Genomic DNA, 20887 nt, shown 5'->3' with positions numbered 1-20887 from the left:
ACGTGTAGCACCAACATTATAGTAAGTAAATATACCATATTTCTTCATTACTTACGTAATGCTAGGACGATTTGTGTAGTTTTGGGCCGATTTGGGTAATTGTATGGACCCACCACAATTGGTTTGAGGTGTTCTGTTAAGCAGCAGTACATCAGGACGTTCAGTCTCAATAAAATCAGACACCCTGTGTCTACTGGCGAAGAATACTCGTACATTGAATTGTATGATCTTTATGGGAGGTTTTGAGCTGTGTGGAGTGCGAGCAAAAACAGAATAACCACCAGGTTGACAGATGGCTTAGTTACCGGCATATAAACTACAGGGTGTATTGGAAGGGGTCTTACTGAAGATAGGAATGGAAGAGCGCTTTTTGTCTTGCAAGATGCGAAATCCTTTGCCAAGTCCAAAGTTCATGGCTGAGGGTGGAGGAGTAGGGTCTAGAGAAGTCAGATGTCAGAGTGGAATTTTTTGCAGGAGTGGCAGTGGAAGGGATACCGATGGTGGGTTTAGTAAGGAGAGAGGAGAGGTCAGTGGTTTGAGAGGAAGAGACAATAAAATGAGAGGCTAGGTCGGTGGGATGTGAGACCGGATTATTGGAGGGAGAGGCAGATGCAGGGTGAGGAAGGGTTTCGTCAGGGGAAGGTTGGGATAGTATGTGCTGGTCAACAGTGGTTAGGGTTCCGTTTTCTGTCTTAGTGATAGAAGCACTAGTGTTGGGAGTGTGGGGGACTGTAGAAGACGTGGTGTGTAGATGCTGTGTCAGGGTATGTACCGTGGAGGAAAAAGGAACGCAGCGCAAGATGTGTAGAGAAGGTACAGAAATACTAGGAAGGCTATTATGAATGAGAAAGATGGGAAGGTAATCAGCAAATATTCTGCTTGAACGTAGGCTGTGACTGCTCTTTTTTAATCTTTTCTCTTCTCTGAATCTCTTTTTTTTAAACTGTGTTGTTTCTGCAAAAATTTCCCTATAATTAGACATTGTTTTGTGCGAGATGGTAAAATTATAGCTAGGAGGACTGACACTGGAAAAACTTATTCAATAACCACTGAAGCTCACCTTAATTCTTTTCTCAGTGACTGTGGGATAACTGCTGTATAGCCTGAATTCAAATTATAATCTCATTTAACTACCATTGTTTACTTTAGCTCTGCCTTTCCTTTCAAAAGGTTTTAACTTTATTTAACAAACAAAATTGTCATCTTTATTATTGTCTTTTTTTTCTGTTTACTCCCATGTTCCATAGTACACTGACTTTGCCTGTGTCCTCTAGTATTAACTTCATTATCCAGTGTTCCTGAGTGTATCTCTATTTAAATTACCTCAGTTTGTTTTAGTGTAACTTTAATATTCAACTATAGTGTACTTATAATAGTATAGTAAGTAAGCTTTTCATTTTATAGATTTCATAATTGCTTTTTGACTTTTTTGGTCATCTATTGTTATTAATTATTCTACTTCATTTTTTACATTCCTAAGTTCCCATTAAGTTTTTATTACTTAAATTACCATTAAGTTTATATTACTTTAGAATTTTTATTCTACTTTTTCTTTGTAACCCAGGTTGCCTAGCCCAACCACCATTGTTCCATTGTGCCCTTGGCTTTGCCTGTGCTATTTTGATCATTAGTGCAAATAATTACCTACAGTGTACCTGAAAGTACTCTTAAGCAACCTACCTCATTTTTGTGTATAGTTTTATATATATTTTTTTTCATAGTTCTTTCATCATTGTCTTTTTGGCTTTTCTGTAGAACAGCCCTCTTATGCAAACTATTATAGATCCAGACCTTAACATCTTATCTAGTATCTATGACAATCAGCACTTTAATGATCAAAATAGCAGATATTACACAGCACATGATGTAAACAATGTTTTAGTGTGTAATCACAATGTTTCTGTAATTAACTTGAATGTAAGATCTCTTAGCAAGCACTTTGATGATGATAATGCCCTGATTCAAACAGTTGACAACAAATTCTCTTTTATTGTGTTTACTGAAACGTGGTTAAAAGAGGACACTTCTCAACTCTACAACATACCAAACTACTCAGCCATTCACAACAATAAGCAAATTTCTGACAAAAGATTAAACAATCCATGGCTCACAAGTGGCATTCTCAACTCAATCAACAAGAAACATGAATTTATTACTATTAACAGTCGTGAACTATCGTTATCCGTTCTCGCTATGATCTCTCTCATTATTGTTATAAGACCTTCTCGTTTACTATCTAGCTCCTCCTTTGACCATGTGCTGCTTAGCGGTGGACTATATACATTTATGTATATTACCTTACCAAACAAGTAACTGATAAAAGAAAAAATAACCCGTGGCTCACAAGTGGCATAATTAAATCAATCAACAAAAAACATGAATACGAAAAGAAATTTAGGGGTGGCCTAGTTTCAATGGAAGTAGTTAAAAGGTACTCATCAGTGCTTACCAGTATCATAAGAAAAGCAAAACTTTCGTATTATGAGACTAGATTCAAAGAAGCAAAAGGCAACATGAAAAGCACATGGAATACCATCTCTAACATCCTGGGAGCTAAACAACACTCCCACAACCAGATAACACTCTCTAAGGATGGCTTTACACTGTCATCTGACTTAGAAATGGCGAATGAATTTAATAGCTTCTTTTCATCGATTGGTGCTAACCTTGCAAGTAAAATCCCACAGACTCAGACACATATCAACACATATCTCTCAGGCAGCTATCCAAACTCTCTTCTCCTCTCACCAGTCAGCCCATCAGATGTTGTGTCCATCATACACTCACTAAAAACCAAAGCTGGGAACATCGGTGAAATCCCATCCATTGTATACAAGAGCGCCTCCCATGCCCTTGCACCACCTATAGCTCTGCTGTTCAACAAATCCCTTGAGTGTCATACCTTCCCTGATATCCTTAAAAACGCAAGAGTAACGCCAGTTCATAAAGGAGGTAATCCGTCAGACATAAACAACTACAGACCAATATCGAACCTACCCATACTATCAAAAATATTTGAAAAAATTATCCACAAACAGCTCTACTCCTATCTCGTAAAATACGACATTCTTAGCCCCTGTCAGTTTGGCTTCCGCTCTCAAAAGAGTACCAACGATGCAATTATTAGTCTCCTTGATATAACTTACTCAGCCCTTGACAAAAATGAGTTTCCAATTGGACTCTTCATTGACCTGAGAAAGGCCTTTGATACGGTTAATCACGATTACCTCTTATGTAAACTCCATCATTATGGAATCCGAGGCCATGCACTGGACTATATCCAATCCTATCTTAGTGATAGACACCAATGTGTAGCCATCAATAATATTATCTCTCCCATTCTACCAATAACCGTTGGAGTGCCACAGGGCAGCATCTTGGGACCCCTACTATTTCTTATATACATTAATGATCTGCCTAATGTCTCTAACATTCTGAAACCTATTTTGTTTGCTGATGATACTACCCTCATTTACTCCAACCCCAACCCACATACACTAAATGATGTTGTTAATATTGAACTAAAAAAAGTCCACTTATGGATGTCAACCAACAAACTAACACTTAACATAGAAAAGACCTACTACATCCTATTTGGAAGCAAATCTACAAATGCAATTCAGCTTCAGATTGACAATGTAAACATTAGCAATAAAAATGATGGAAAGTTTCTTGGCATATTCCTAGACAAGAGACTCAACTTCAGTACCCACATACAACACATAACTAAGAAAGTCTCTAAAACAGTTGGTATACTCTCCAAAATCAGATATTATGTTCCTAACTCTGCTCTCATCTCTCTTTATTATGCACTAATCTATCCCTATCTCAACTATGGTATCTGTGCATGGGGTTCAACCACTACAAACCACCTCAAGTCCATCATCACCCAGCAAAAATCTGCTATCAGAATAATATCAAATTCTGCTTTCAGACAACACACAGCCCCATTGTTTAACTCCCTAAACATGCTAAACATAATCTCTCTCCACAAATTCTCTTGTGACAACTACATTTACAAAACCCTGTTCTTAAATGCAAATCCTTGTCTGAAACTCTTCCTGGACAGATGTAATAGGACCCATTATCACCACACCAGAAATAAATATCTCTTCGATATCCCCAGAGTTAAACTTAATCTGTGTAAACACTCTATGCAAATAAAGGGACCCAGTTTATGGAACTCACTCCCTACTGAATTGAAAAGCTGTCCAACTTTTACATCATTCAAAATCAATACTAAAAAGTACCTAATTTCATCTTCATAATTTTTCACTTTTTGCCTTAAAATTGCACTGTATCTATTGCTACCCAATCTCCCAACCTTTATGTTCCCAATTTGAACATCTTTACCATTGTGAACATTGCTGTTTTCTTATATGTGCTGCCAATCTGTTATATGGTGTTTATAAATCTTGTTTATCTGTATCTTTTGCTACCCAGTCTCTCAATCTTTATGTACCCATTCTGAACATCTTTACCATTGTAATAATAATAATAATAATAATTTTTATTTAGGTAAAGGTACATACATAGAGAGATTGTACAAAGTTTGTTGGCTTTATTGTGATCATTGCTGTCTTATATGTGCTGTCAATCTGCTGTATGGTGTCTATTAATCTTGCTTAAATTACTAATCAAGCTGTCAATGTAATCAATCAGAGCTTTAATATAACAATGTGCTTTAATATACTTACTTATCTCTCTCATCTCATTTTTCTCTTTAATGTATCTTTCATTTATCAATTCTGATTGAAATTACCTACTTAAAATTATCTGCTAGATTAAGGACTTGCCCGAAACGCTGCGCGTACTAGTGGCTTTGCAAGAATGTAAATACTGTTCTATCCAATGTATTCTCACAAACCCAATGTACCTTCTTGTATATATATAAATAAATAAATAAATAAATTATGATCATTAGATTATCCTCATGGCAGATCTCTAGTGCTATTATGTCAACTTCTTGTGGATTGGCAGTCATTATTTCGTTCACCTTTAGGTATTCTTTCACCAGCACTGCAACGCCACCGCCTTTCCTAATTTTTCTGTCCTGTCTCCAAATTGAGTTGCCCCTTGGGAATATGACCTCATTTAAAATAACATCAAGTTTTGTCTCCGTGAGTGCAACAATGTCTGGTGTCTGCAGCTGTATTACATCACTTAACTCCAGTATCTTCGATCTTATTCCATCTATGTTGGTGTATGCAATCTTCAGGAACTTGTTTCCCCTCTTCTTATTTTTCACTCCCCCTCTCTCTAATGATTTTGTTGGTTTGTCTTTATGTACCACTTTACTGGTCTGCCTACCCCTATCACTTTGTAGAAAAAAGAATTGATTTCTTCTTCATTCCTGCTCTCATTTAAGGTGTGGTGAACCCCGTGTATCCACTGGCCGTTTAAATCTTGCGTAGTACTCCAACACATCATATGATGCGATGCGCAATTTACTGCAAGTCGGTCAAAGCATCATATGATGCGATGTGCAATTTAAGGGTTACCTACGAAAACGAAGGTACCAACATAGATGGTGGGGCCTTTAGGGGTAATCTTGTTTTCAGCAGATACTAGTAGGCAAGCACTGCAATTTTCTTCAACTTTGTAATTAGAGAACCACTACATGTATCTTTCTTTGTCATCTCATTTTCATCATTCTACAATATATCTCACTTGATACTATATTTTATAGAGGCATTTGTTTTTTGTCTTTATCTCTAATGAATCAGTAGTAATTACTGTTATTTCCCTCTTAAGACTACTAAATATGTTGAGTTAATAAACATTAAATTATTGAATGTTGGAACCAGCCACATGGTAATGGAATAGATTAGGTTGGGGACACATCAGCTATAGGTCCTGCAGCACAGTGGTCAGTGTAGCTGGCTCACAACCCAATGAGCCTAGGTTTGATTCCCATGCAAGAGGGAGGTGTTTGGAGATGTTTCCTTTCACCTGGTGCATCTTTTCACTTATCAGTAAATACCTGGGAGTCAGACAACTGTTGTGGGTTTCATCTTTGGGAAGGTCGGTCATTGAGAAAAATCATTCTTGTCTTACAGACCCGATGAAAGCGAGGAAACGGGTAATAATAATTCTGTATTGTTAGGTCATGTGCCAAGAAAATAACTTAATATTTATATAACTTTTATTAGATACAAAAATAATATATTGTCAGAGTATTTACACCGGTACATTCATGGTCACTGATCACATTCTAAACCGACACCTCAAATTGTGTACATTAGGTACATTTGCAAGATAAAACACTGGGAATAACTATTATATTTCCATTATAAGACTTGGTTGGCATCAATATTTCACAGAACTAAGTACTGTATATTGGTAACACATTCACCTCACATCTCTTACTTCCTGCACTGTCTAATGCTTATCACTCAGCTACAGTTTTCTAGATTACCCTGAAAATATGAGGTAAATTGTATCTGACCACAACCTGTAGATACTATGTTTGGAAGCTATTCCAATTTTCCCTATTCGCTATTCCTTTCACGAGTGGCAAAATCAACATAATTGGGATAGAAAAAACTAAGGTGAATTTGGTTGAACTAAAGGGCATTCTGGGAGATGTTAACAGTACAGGTACTAGTGAATATGACCAGTGAACAAATTTAAGACTACAGTGATGATAAACCAACTGCAAAAGTAGTTTACAAATAAAACTATGATGGTCATGAAGTGTTATAATACACCTGATTTAAAAGCCACTAAATTGTATATAAATACCTTAGCTTTGTGAGGAAGTGTTATTTAACTTGGAAATATGACCTATGACTTGAGATGACCTTTAAATCTAATGGCAGAAATTTTGACTTTGGCTTCAGGTTTGTTGTCAACGTCATCTGTGGTGAAAGTGGAGGACGGAGGCTGGTGACAAGACGGCAACAGCAGCAGCAGCAGCGGTGTTACTTCTTAGACTGGTGCTGCTGGGACTGACTGTGAGCCTGGCCAGTGCCTCCAGGTTGAGCAAACAGCATTTGAGCATGTTGGTTGGACAACTGATAGGGCACAGCCAGCCCCTGAGTGCTCACACTTTCAACACTCACCTGAGCAAGTCAACATAAGTGTTGTAGAGACATTATATATTTAAATTTATGTCATGATCACTAATATTCATACAATGAATTACACTTATTAGAATTCTATATTAATAAGGCTTTATTTTTTATTCAATTACCTGCATTATGCTTAGATATAGTTAGTTCCTTGTATTTGTAAAAGCTTACATTTAAGGTATAAAACATTCTAATATAAAAAGTAATTTAAAGGTATAAAAGTAATTTAAAGTAATAAGCATAAAGAAACAAGTGTATCTCCATACACACTTACTTGTGCAGGGTTCAGAGTAGATACAGTGATTGTCGGTGACTGAAGTGAGGCTGGTGATGTCATGGCAACTGGTTGAACAATAGATGAAGTTGCAGCTGCCAGAGTACCAGTGGCCAGAGACACTGCTCCAGTGACTGGATGAAGTGATGCAGATACTGGAATGCCCGCAGTACCCATTCCTAATACTCCCCCAACGCTGGGCCCTACTGCTATACTACTATGGAACCCACCAGTAGTGCCAACAGAGCTTGTGGTGGTGTACTGCAGTCCACCCTTCAACAAAGAAAGTATCATGCTCAATTACACGAAGTTTAAGAAATATTTATTAATATCTTCGCATACAGTATTGCTATACTATAAAATCTTATAAATAAAGCCAAGATCTAAACAATACAAATCTCCACAAAGAATTATACCCTATTAACCTTTAAACCGCTAAGGGTTTTTTCCTGTAACAGCGCCAGGCGCAACACAAAAAAATTCAAAAAATTCTTTCGTCTTATAAAAGTGTTCATTTGTGTTCCCTGATCACAGGGAAAAAAAATCGTAGGTGGCATATTTTAGCCGCAATAGGGTAGGGAAGTCTGGCATAAAAACAGAGTTGAATGTAATGAAACTCCATTTTCTGGGTGAGTTCAGACCTACCAGGGACCAGCGCCAGAACCTGACCCCTTCAGAGAGGTATCAGGAAGCAATGGCCCTGGAAAATCCCCTTGTGGTTGAGGTTTTCCTTATCTGCCATCGACCGGGATTAGGCACCCAGAAAGGTAGGCATAACAAAACAAACCCCACATGGTAAGAAACTAAAACAAAAAACAAACAGAGGTAGAAACTCCCTACAATCCCAAGGAAACAAACAAGCAATTATCACAATTTACTGCCGCGCCGGTCGTCCGCGCAGCCCTCCACTCCCAGAGAGGGGGAGGGGGGGGGGGGGTTGGACCTCACCGTGCCGGCTGCCTTCAGATCAGAAACTAGGTTTCAACCAATGCGAAAAACATGCCGACCGGTGGGAGGGAGGGTTGCCAGGGAGCCTCCGGGACTCATCCAGAAAATTGCTTTTCATTGCATTCAACGCTGGTTTTCTGTGGGGAGGCCCTATGGCTTTTTGGAGATACATACCCAAAGAGAAGGAAAATAGGGACTTACCCGGGAGGCACCGGCCACAAACTCCTCAAAGCGAAGTCAAGACAACTGGCTGCAACCTGCAACCCAAAGCAACACAAGAACACTGAAGAGCAGGCACATTCACCAAATAACGGGCAGCCAGTACCCTATTCGACTTCCAAAACAAATGCGTCCGAATATGAGCCCAAGACATGTTACCAAACACGGCAGCCAAAGCTGCAAACTTCCGAACGTCATGAGCGCGAGGATAGACAGCAGGCTGGCTAGACTTAATAACCCTGCAGACAACCTGGGAGACCCGAGCCTTGGAACAGGGAACAAGGGAAACCTGATCAACCAAAGCACACCCCCAGCTACTCCAGCTGAGGCGCGCAGGCAACGGCGAAGAGCCGCAACCGGACACAACACATGATGCACCAAAACACATGATTTGGTCGTGGTGTCCCGTCTCCCCAGCACAAAGAGTGCTGGGGAGACAGGACACCACTAGCGTAGCTCTCATCCTGTAACTACACTTAGGTAATTACTCCCGGCTGAACCAAGCAAGCATCAATGACCCACGAACCCCTCCGGAAAGCAGCAGTCTCCTCACCAGAAAAGGAGGAGATGCTGCAGACCTATCACCTCGACCAAAAGAGCAGAAACCCCTGCGTCAGAGGAGAGCATGAAGCTCCCCAACCCGACCCCCCAGAGGCCAATGCCAACAAGAAGATCATGATCAGTGGACTGGGTGTATTGGAGTACAAACAAGGAACAAAACTCGCAGGACTCCGGGTCGAAGGTGTCACCGACCCAACAGGCAGCATGATGGAGGCACAACCTGTGAGTGTTACCCTGAGACAAGGGGGGAAAGAGCAACCTTCAAACTTGCACGAAGCGAGAGGGGACCCAGGGGTTGCATCTATTGGACCAAAGAGCCCGCACGAGGTTTCCCAGGGCCCTTAGTCACGTAATCTCACTAAGGGAAGCCAAGGCAGGGTACTGCTAACCGGCACCCAAAGTTACCAAACAAACTGCTAAAGCTGAACCCCTGGACGTACACACAAATGGGGTGGGGGTTTCCTGTTCGCGGGGGCTGTTCGCACCCGCAAACAGGAGAGAAGGGAAACCAGATCAAATCCTAGAAGAGGACCACCAAGATATAAATGGGTGTGATCAAAACCAAGAGGCAGACCCTCCACTAGGCAGGAAAACAAAAATTAAAGAAAAACCCCACAAGGGGACAACGTACCCAGGCAGAACAGAGCCGGCTGCTATGAGAGGAGAAAACTAGCTGCAGAGTACCCTGCGCCCCAACCAGTAGCAAAACTACCCCCTACCTAGAGGCAAACAGAAGTGTCAGAATACCCCAACTGACTCCAAGGGCGGTCAATCACCGAGCAGCAAAAGACCTTGCTAAGGTAGACTCCAAGGTGACTTGTGGAAAGTGGGCCCCCCAAGTCCCAAGGGCAGTACTTACAGGGCACCTAGGGAAGGGGTGCATCACATCAGTCACAGAACTGGGGTGTGAATAGCTGGTGCAGGGGTCTGGGGCTGGGGGGAGGGGAAGTTGTGCAGATAGCGGCGCGGTGATGTCATGCTCGTTTACTCATTTTCATTTGGAGAGTTCTGTGCACTAGTTGGGCTTTCAGTAGCAATATTTTAACCAGAATAGGGGTTTGTTTTGGGGCACTTACCTTTCTGGATGCCTGACCCGGTCGATGGCAGACATAGAATGCTTCCAAAAACATGGGGGTTTCTATAGGCCAGTGCTCCTCGTGCCTCTCTGAGGGGGCCAGGTTCTGGCTCGTGGTGCCCGGTTGGCCTAGAACTCCATGCGCATTGACTGATGTCAAGGTCTACTACATTCATACCAGTCCGGTTAGCTCCGGGGAGCTACAGGGGCTCCCTCCCAGAAAAGTCTCAAACGGTCAGTATACTTTCTAAAATCAGATATTGTGTTCCCCATTCTGCTCTCCCCTCATTATACTATACACTTATGTATCCCTATCTTACATACGGTATCTGTGCATAGGGTTCAACCCTTGCAAATTACTTCAAGCCCATCATCACTCTGCAAAAATCTGCTATTAGAACTATAAAAAACTCCGTCTTCAGACAACACACATCCCCTGTGTTTAAGTTCTTTAAAATGCTAAACATACACTCACTCCATACAAACATGTACAAAACCTTGTTCCTAAATGCTAATCTTGATCTGAAAAATTTTCATGATAGGTGTAATAGAACCCATGAGCACCACACCATAAATAAATATCTTTTTGATATCCCCAGTCAGGCTAAATCTGTGCAAACACTCCATGCAAATAAAAGGGCCCAGTCTTTGGAACTCACTTCTTGATGAAGTCAAAAACCAGTGTTGAATGTAATGAAATGCCATTTTCTGGGTGAGTCCCGGAGGCTCCCCGGAGCTATCCAGGCTGAATGGATATGTTTAACTTTCTGGCATCAGTCAAGGTGCATGGAGTTCTTGCCTACCGGGGACCACGAGCCAGAACCTGGCCCCCTCAGAGAGCCATGGGGAGCAATGGCCTATAGAAACCCCCATGTGGTTGGATGCATTCTATGTCTGCCATTGACTGGGCTAGGCACCCAGAAAGGTAAGCGTCCCAAAACAAACCCCTATTCTGGTGAAAATTGCTACAAAAAGTTGAACAAGTGGATAGAACTCCCCAAACAGAAACAAGCATGACGACACATGTCGCTGCACTGCTGTCTGTGCTGCTTCCCCCTTCCCGGGAGGGGAAAGGATGAGCCCCAGACCCTTGTCGTGGTGGCCATCCACACTTCAGTTCTGAGGCTGGACATCAAAACACGCGAAAAAAATGCCGACCAGGGGGAGGGAGGAAGGGATGCCGGGGAATTTCCGGGTCTCACCCAGAATATGGCGTTTCATTACATTCAACGATGGTTTTCTGGGGTGAGCCCCCCTGCGGCTCCCTGGAGATAACTACCCACAGTGGAAAACCAGAGGAACTTACCCGGACGGCGGTCGCTGCTCACACCTCAACCTGAAGTCGAGCCTGGGCTGCAACTGCCGACCCAAAACAACACAGGCCCGACTAGGCCCAGGATCGTTCACGAGGTAGCACGCGGCCGAGACCTTGTTCAACCGCCAAAACCCCCACGTCTGAATGTTAGCCCACGCCATGCTGCCAAAGACGGCATCAAGATAAGTGAACGTCATTGGCACAGGAATAGGCCGCAAGCTGGCTAGCCTTAATTATCTCGTGGACGACCTAGGAGATCCGCACCCGCGAACAGGAAAGAAGGGAAACTGGATCAACCCCAAGCGCGTCCCCGGACACAGAAGCCGTGGCACGCAAATAACGGCGGAGGGCTGCAACCGGACACAAAGCATGATGTACCCCCTGCCTGACCAACCAAGCATCAACAACCCAAGGACTCCTCTGAAAAGTAGCCATCTCATTCTTCACCAGAAAAGAAGGAGATGGCTGCAGATGAACAAACTGATCGCCACGACTGAAAGAGCAGAAACCCCTGCGCCGGAGGAGAGCATGAATCTCCCCGACCCGACCCCCGAAGGCCAATGCCAACAGGAAAAGAGTCTTCAACAAACAATCCTGAACTGAAGGGGCCTCAACAAACCGAGGAGAAGAGAGACAGGAGAGCACTATGTCCAATGACCAGGACGGCTCAGGCAGAGCATGAGCAGGCTGGAGGTGAAATAATGCACGAGACAGCTTGCGAAACGGCACAGAAGTAACATCTATACCGACAGCAAGCTGAAGCGGCTCTGCCTACTTCAGTCCTGGAACAACCAAGAGAGAAAGGACAACACCATCCGAACCGAAAGCAAAGCACAATGACAAAGAGTCAAAAAGAAACGGAAGGACCACCAGGAAACTTCATACTGCCGTCGAGACAAAGCCCGCAGGTGGGACACTAACAAGGAAGCCACCTGATCACCATAGAGATGACGATAAACTCGAGTCAAAAATATCATACCTGAAGACTCGAGGAGAAGATCGAACTAGCTACTTGACACACCGGTCCGATCTGCTGAAAGAGGCAGAGCCGCGGGAAAATCTCCGGGTTCGGACACCGAGCAAGCAGCGCCTGAAACCACGGCTGGGCCGGCCACCAAGGGGCCAAGAAGACTACTCTCCTCTGGCAAGTCTCCAAGCGAGTCAGGACCTGGAGCAACAGCTGAACCGGAGGAAAGAGGTACAGGAACCCCAACCTTGACCAGTCCTGCCGAAAGGCATCGACCTTGACAGCCTCGCAGTCGGAGAAGGGCGCCACGACCATACCAACGCGAAGAGGTCCACCTCCAGGCGCCCGAACATCTGGCAGAGCCAATGGAAGGAGTCGGCGTCGACCGTCCATTCCGTGGACAGGGGAACAAAATGAGACAGGCCACCCGCTAAGACGTTGGACACACCCCGAATGTGAACCGCCAGGAGAGCCACACCACGAGAACTCGGCAGATGAGTCACTTTTTTTTTTTTTTTTTTTTTATTAAAATATGAGGTACATCTGCATTAGTGCAGCTACCCTAGACTATATGAAGTGGAGTACAGTGTGTCAAAAAAAAAAGCTAACTAGGTGATGCTAAAATATCCCCATCACACAGGATGGTTAGTCATACAGAGGCATGTGATAAGCAGTCTGCACTGGCAGACTCCAGATGCATTTTGAGGATATCATCAACACAAGATTGAATAAGGTAGTAGTGGTAATAAAAGTCCCCATCTCGCAGGATGGTTAGTCATACAGGGCTATATGTTTAGTAGCCGGCACTGGCAAATTTTGGGTACACTGTGAAGATATCTTCAAAAATACGAGTGAATAAAGTAATTGCAGAGCTCCAGGTACCTCATGCCAACTGGTCTGAAAGGTCTAATAACTGGGCATTCAGTGATGTAGGGCGGGAGATCGTGCCGTAGTTCCTGCTCACAGAGTTTGCAACTGGAGTGCTCAGGATTGGGAGACCCGTCACCTACAGCCACCTGCCACAGGTAACGGTTACCCAACCTGATCCTTGCAACCACTGTGTCGCACAGTCTAGTGGACGTTTTGTGCTGCCCATAAATATAGGTTTCAAATCTGAACAAATCATAGCTTTTTATACCAGTACTTTCAGGTCGTTGGGAGTCAGTAAGTTCTTTCCTATCAGATCTGAGTGTTTGGACCAATACAGTTTTGACAGCAGAGATGGGGATACCTAGATCTAATTCAACTTCAAATTTGTTACATGCTAATTTGGCTGCAATGTCTGTGTCATTAAGATGGGTTATATTTATGTGTGAAGGTATCCATACAAAGGAGATTCGAGACCCTTTACTCTGTGCATCAATTAGGTCATTTACAATTGGGAGTATAAGGTTCTTGCTGTCGATCTTCCAAGAGAAGTTTTTGATTGCTTGAAGAGCAGACTTTGAATCACAAAATATTATTCCTCCTCCAATGTTTTTTAATGTACTGGTAGCTAGGTGTAATGCTGCTAGTTCTGCTTGTGTGGAGGTCAGCCAGTTGTTTAACCTGACACTGATAGTCTTTGTGCAAATATTATTTCTATAAAACCTACATGGTGCTGCAGTCCGTCCAGTAGAGGATTGGACTGAGTCGTCGGTGTAGACACAGAGCTCGTGAGATCTTAAACTCTCAATGGAGGAGGCAATTGTTTCAAGTGTGACAGCTTTGAGAAGAGCAAGATTCTCATTATCTTTCTTGGTGACAGGTGTGTATGATACTTGAATGGTGGGGTACAGATAAAGAGGAATATCAGAGACAGGTAGATTGCACTTAAAAGGAATGTTAAGTTTAATGAGATTGTAAGCATTGTTGCTCAGCCATTTATCATAAAAGGAGTGAGTTGGTATGTCGGCACCAGTCAAAAGGGTGTTAACAGCACTAAATAATTTGTCTCTGAGCAATGCAGGAGATGTAGGGTCTCTCATGACTTTAAGGCAAAAGGTGGTGTTGACTTGCATTATTCTCTCTAGTATGGTTGGAAGCTTCAGTTCTTCCCGCATGTTGATGATTCTTGTGCATCTTGGAGCACCAAGAATTATCCTCATGGCCTCATTCTGTACTACTTCAAGTTTGTCCAACACAGAGGAGGGGAAATTAATTAAGTGCAGAGCATTATAATCAACGAGAGATCTAACGAACATCATATAGAATAGTCTAGCATATTTAATATTGATACCAATATTCTTACCAGTAAGTGTTTTCAATGGTTTTAGTCTTTCTTTTAACCTACGGTGTAGATCATTTACAATGTCACTGTTAATACCAACTCCAAGGTATTTGTGCTGCCTACACGTTTCAATGTTCTGGTTGTTGACCTTGAAAGTTATAGGGACATGAGTTTTCTCTAGGGGTTGAAGAACTCTGGGTTTAGTTATAGAGATAACAAGACCACATTAAATGCTTTTAGCAGCGAATGAATCAAGAAGAACTTGCAGTCTAGTTTGGGAATTTGCAACAATGCATATGTCATCGGCATAACAAATGACGGCTTCGTCAGGTAGTGTGGGAATATCAATTGTTAATTTATGCATCAGAACATTGAACAGCATAGGACTTAGCACTCCACCCTGGGGTGTACCCAACTCAAAGGGTGAACAAAGTTTACTTTTGACCCCCCTTGAAAAGGACTGAGGCGGTTCTGTTACTCAGGTAACCCCTGAGCCATGTCAACAGTCTTCCCTTAACTCCAAAAGAGGCTAGCTGTTCTAGGATTATTTCTCTGTTTACTGTATCAAAAGCAGTTTGGAGATCAATAAATGCCACCTGAGAGTTTGGCTCCTCTCTGATAAAATACTCAGCAAAGCAAGTTTGTGTGCTTTTTCCAGGAAGGAAACCATACAGGTTAGGGGCAAGGTGGGGCTTGATTTGAAACATTAGTCTGTCGAGAATAATTCTCTCAAGAACTTTACACATGCACGACGTCAGAGAAATGGGTCTAAATTTTTGTGAATTAGGCATGGGTATGGGTATTATGAGTCCCTGTGTCCAGCGGTCAGTGCCAAAGAACCAAGGACCGCATCAAACCCCCCTCGGTTCAGGTAATGAACCACCGGGGAGAGCAGTCTGAATGGAGCCGGATCGTTGATCCGCGAGTGACCCGAATCCTCCAAAGAGCAAGTCACACCGCTGCGAACTCCCTCACCGTGCTGTGGGCCCAACGGAAGGACGAATCCCACCACCCCTGGCCGGCCTGGTGAGCACTGGTCATAAAGCACCAGACGAGAGACGACGCATCCATGAACACATCGAGCGAGGGCTCGGGCAAGCGCCGAGGCAATGAACCCTGAAAAATCCGAAGAGGAAGCTGGCGACACAGCAGCCAACACAAGGCCCCCGGGGGTCGAACCAAGTGATTGTGAGAGAGGCGGAAGAGACGTCCCCGAAGTAACCAGAACAGCCGACGAAGCCAAACCCAACCCGGCGGGTAGACCATCATCGGAAAGTTCAGCCTCCTGCACAGACCCTCGAGCAACTGCCTGATGACCCGGGAGCCCCCCAGAAACAGGCATATGCAGAACCGCAGCTGAAGGAGAGACTCCGGAGGAAGAGACAAGGAAGCGGTCCGAGAGTCCCACACAAGACCCAGCCAGGTCCGAACCTGGGAGGGAACCAGATGGGACTTCCTCCAGTTCACCAAGAACCTTAACCCGGCGAGCTGGGAAAGAACCAAGTCCCTGGCTAGCAGACAGGCGTACTGGCTGGGAGCCCAGACCAGCCAGTCGTCGAGGTAGGGCAATACCAGAACACCTAATAGACGCAGATGGGACAACACGACCCGGGTAAAGTGTGTGAACACGTGAGGTGCCAGGTTCAACCCAAATGGCACACAACAAAAGCGGTAAGACTGTCGCCCCACAACAAAACCAAGCCAGTCCCTGAAGCCCGGTTGAATCGGGACATGCCAATAAGCGTCCCTGAGGTCCATGGACACCATCCAAGCGCCCGGCTCTGGGACAGCGTGGTCATCCGAAAGGAGGGGCAATGGACCCAGGGGTTCAGATGGGACAAGTCCACAATGAACCGCAGGTCTGCACAGTCCCATTTTGGGACTGGGAACAGATGGGAAACCCATCTGAGAGATGTCATTGTTTTGACCACGCCCAAGTGAACCCACTCCAAGATGACCTGACAGAGCACAGGGGAGGAGGCTTTCCCTGCTAGCCCCAAACCTCCCGAAGGAGGAAGGGCAACCCAACGCCACCGCAGGCTGACCGAAACGACCTGAAACGCCCACAAATCATGGGACCAGGCGTGAGCGAACAGCGCAAGCCTCCCCCCCATCACCCCATCAATGGAGCAAACTGCGTAAGGGCCGATGCCCCGAACGAGAACCCGAGCGTCGCACAGAGCGAACACTGCGCTGACCAGACGAAGGCGGGTCTGAAGGCTGGCCTGGCCCCGAAACTGGCACCAGCGGCCTACCCCAACGAAAGGAACCTCGAGCCCTGGCACAACCCCTCCAGGAAGGCCCCCCCCGGGGCCCCCGGAAAACCAACAAGTTGGACATAGGACGACAACTAGCCAAGGCAGCCTGGAAATACTGTGCCACTGCAGTGTCAGCAAACAGCAGGGGGCAAAAAGCTGAAGACATCCTAAGAGCCAGGGCCCAGGCAGATTCCAGAAAGGAGGCAAGCACCGCCTGCCTACACACGAGTCGGGAAGCATACAACAGCGAAACCGCATCCCGCAGGATCGGCGCAAACTGCTTCAACAAGGCAGACGACGAGCGATCCGCCGAGCTCAAGGCACCGGACCCATGAACGGCCCCCAGCGTCCTCGCATCCTCTTCAGGCCAGTCTGAAGACAGCTCCAGGAGGGAAAAGAAACACAGAGCCGAAGCCAAGAGGACACGAGCGCGCAAGTCCTCAACAACTGCGCAGCCGAAAGGGACGGAACCTGCACAACGCCAACTTCCCGAGGAAGGGCAGGGGCAAACAAGCACTCAATGAGGTGCTCAAACTCCAACCCGTTCTCGCAAATTCGTAAAGTCAATATTGACTTATTAACTACGTGCATAGGTGATATACTAAACATAAGAGATACCCTTAAAAAGATTCATAGAAAACACCGACCTTACCTAACCTTGTTAGTATCTTAAGATAAGCATCTTATTGCTTCGTAATTACAATTATTACTTAACCTATACCTATTATAGGTTAGGTAATAATTGTAATTACGAAGCAATAAGATGCTTATCTTAACATACTAAGTAGGTTAGGTAAGGTCGGTGTTTTCTATGAATCTTTTTAAGGGTATCAATTATGTTAAGTATGTCACCAATGCACATATTTAATAAGTCAATATTGACTTATTAAATTTGCGAGAACGGGTTGCAAACTCGCCCACCAGAAAAACCTGTACGACCGTCGAAGCCACGTGCCACTCAAGCGTACGGGAGCAACAGAAGATATGCCAAGCCTCCAAGGCAAACACAGGACAGACCACTGGCCAGGACGACTCTGGAACCTCGTAACGGACCCAGTAGGGGAACGAAGACCCAAACCTGAACGAAGTCGGATCCATAACAGAGGCATACTCCGGGTCATGCAGGAGGTAAGCTGCAAGGGCTGCCCACACCACTGGAGGTTGTATGCTGGAAGCCGAAAACAGAACCGACGCACCCCAGGGGGGGACATGGAACCGAACCCGGGGAGGGGCAGACACCAAGTCCAACTCATACGCATTGGGGGAAAAGAAAACCCCATTCCTTGTAACAGTAAGCCCCGCTCAAGAGGGCAGAAAAACCCAGGCGTGGTCCAGTGGGACCCAACGCCCCCAAGTCTGCCCCTCCCCCACCCCAGGATCCTCCTCCACAGGACCCGGGACAGGTACCAAAGGACCGTACTCAGGACAGGAACAAAAGGGGCAACAATCAAGGCAGACCCTCTCCCCACCAGGCAACACAAGAAAAATAAAAATAAAACCCCGCAAGAGGACAGTGTACCCTAAAGGAATAGAGCCGGCCGCTATGAATGGTGAAAACAAGCTGCGCAGTACTCTGCGCCCCGTACCAGTGCAAACTGCCTCTTACCCTAAGAGTGTCTAATGTCAGCCCAATACATGTTCCTTGTTGTGCCTAAGGTAAACAAGGGAGACAAAACACCTAAGCACCCAAAAGGCGGTCGAAAAACCGAGCAGCAAAATGGCCTAGCAGAGGCAGGATCCATGGAACATGTGGAAGGTGGCCCAAAGGGCAGTACTTACACCTAGGGAAGGGAACCCTAGGCGCATGCAGCCCGAGTTCTGGCTCGTGGTCCCCAGTAGGCCTACAGAACTCCATACACATGACTGATGCCAAAGCTTGACATTAGCATATCAGCTGAAAACTCCCTGGATAGCTCCAGGGAGCCATAGGGGCTCCCCCCAGAAAATAGTTCAAATGATGCTCAATTCAAAAGTAAAACCAAAAAGCACCTAATTTCATCAGGTAGTTTCCTACCTTGTGCTTCAAACTCACACTGTATATTGTACTACCCACTTCCCCAATATTAGTACTTAAGACTAATTAAGTAATCAATCTTTACCAGTGTAATCACCTCTGTCAATTTATATTGTTGATATAAAACCTTGCTACTATGTACAATGCACTAAAGCATGGTTAAGGACTTGCCAAAAATGGTGTGCATTTTAGTGGCTTTGCAAGAATGCAAAAATATCACTAATGTAATCTCACCAACCCATTGTACCTTTTTGAAAATAAAATTATTATTATTATTATTATTATTATTATTATTATTATTATTATTATTATTATTATTATTATTATTATTTTCTTGTGCCTAACGTTCTTGGTGGGTTTTCTCATGGTTCTGGGTAGATCTATTTCCCAGGCTTCCCTTACATGTAAAGTAAGCCAGATTGTGGTCTTGGCTCTGGAAAGGGCTTTGAGGGCTGGTGTGCTTTCCTAAGCCTTTGCAATACAGTATCAGCACTTAAACTTTGAAACCTACTAAAGGGAATTTCCCCACAGAAACTAAGATGTAGAGAACTGAGGAAGAGTATTTGATAATTCTGGTGCACGCCTCATGAGTTCATATAAGCCATATCCTGTCAGCATCTTATCTACATATAAAAAAAAGTTTGGCTGTTTATTTCCCAAATTAACTACTGTACTGTAATTCCTGATGTTGATAGATATTCTGTTAGTTAGCATATTTTAAGATAAGATGTTTCTTAAGGTTTTTATAAGAAAAGATATTTTTAAGATAAGATATTTAAGATAAGACATTTCATTATATTAGCATACCTTATAGACATGTTGTAAACTTAAGCTGCCATACTGAGCCATGATGAGTTGATCATTAACTTGTCGTAGCTCTTCCTGTTGTCGTAAAATTTGCTGTTGCAATTCTGCATGTTTTCTTCTTAGTTGATCTTGTAGTTGTCTCTGATCAGGACTTAATATCAAAGACTGCCGAAGACCCTGCCGAATTCAGGGACATATTGCAAATATATTTTCCTTTAGTAAAATGGAAAACTTTTGAAATCTTCCCATATTTTCACCCTTAGATAAATGGCAAGAAGCTTAATCTAATGTTATTGCATCATCATTATTACCCATCAACACTAGAAGATGGAGAAGCAGCATAGGAAAATATCAGTTACTGAATGTACTGAAATGTTTCTGGTGGGCCATCACTAGCTTCCTCAAGCTAAGTGTTGGTCCAGTCAAGCTTGGGAAGATTCACTAGACCTCTCAGACTCATCCTTGCCTACTTCCTTACTAGCTGGTGATGGCAGAATGCTATCAGCTACTGATACTACACTATTACTAAATTCAATAGTTTCTTTTCATCCATTGGCACTTCCCTTGCAAATGAGCTCTGAGCATCCCAAACCAATGTAAATGACTACTTCTCTAGCAGCCTTCCCGTGTCTTTGTACCTATCATGAACAAATTCCTCACATGTTAATAAGACAATCTTTTCACTTAAAACAAAATCAAATAACTTTTCTGAGATACCAACCCTAACTTATAAAGAAGCTTAAACGTTTTTAGCTCCAGACTGGCAAATGCTTTTTAAGATAAAAAAAATGCAAGACCTTGCACGTGGAGCATAACAATGCACATCACAACTACCGAATCAACAACATTAACTTGCAGCAGATTGATGAAGAAAAGAACCTTGGAGTCAGAATCCACCAATCACTGAAAGTTGCATAACAAGTGGGAGCTGCAGTAAAAACAAAACAAAGTCAGTCAAATCTAAGGAATAGTTAAACAAAACTTTGACTTCAACAAAAAAAACAGCATTGAATGTAATGAAATGGCATTTTCTGGGTGAGCCCCCGAGGTTCCCTGGAGCTATCAGACTGATATAAGCTTTATTAGTCTGGGGCTTCAGTCACAGGGAGTTCTGCCTACTGGGAACAACAAACTAAAACCTGGCTCCTCAGAGAGGTGCAGGGAACA

The 20887-nt window shown here is 43.9% G+C and overlaps 1 protein-coding gene and 1 long non-coding RNA gene across 5 annotated transcripts in view; one reads left to right on the top strand and one right to left on the bottom strand.

Annotated features, from left to right (window-relative positions):
• The first annotated feature begins 723 nt into the window (after positions 1-723).
• LOC123771084 (uncharacterized) lies at positions 724-7173 on the top strand. Its single transcript, XR_006774441.2, has 2 exons — positions 724-859; positions 6843-7173. It is a non-coding gene; the product is annotated as an uncharacterized lncRNA (long non-coding RNA).
• LOC123771083 (neuronal PAS domain-containing protein 2) overlaps positions 6132-20887 on the bottom strand; it is a 232933-nt gene continuing 218177 nt past the window's right edge. For all 4 annotated transcript variants that reach the window (XM_069309569.1, XM_045763406.2, XM_069309571.1 and 1 more), the window contains 3 exons: positions 19721-19897; positions 7348-7620; positions 6132-7064 (listed from right to left, as the gene is read on the bottom strand). In XM_069309569.1, coding sequence (XP_069165670.1) covers positions 6924-7064; positions 7348-7620; positions 19721-19897 — 591 coding nt within the window. In that variant the 3' untranslated portion in view covers positions 6132-6923. The remainder of the gene's footprint in view (positions 7065-7347; positions 7621-19720; positions 19898-20887) is intronic.

Source organism: Procambarus clarkii, chromosome 65 (genome assembly GCF_040958095.1).
Source record: "Procambarus clarkii isolate CNS0578487 chromosome 65, FALCON_Pclarkii_2.0, whole genome shotgun sequence".
Taxonomy (NCBI): Eukaryota; Metazoa; Arthropoda; class Malacostraca; order Decapoda; family Cambaridae; genus Procambarus; species Procambarus clarkii.
This window is presented reverse-complemented; position numbering and strand designations above follow the sequence as displayed.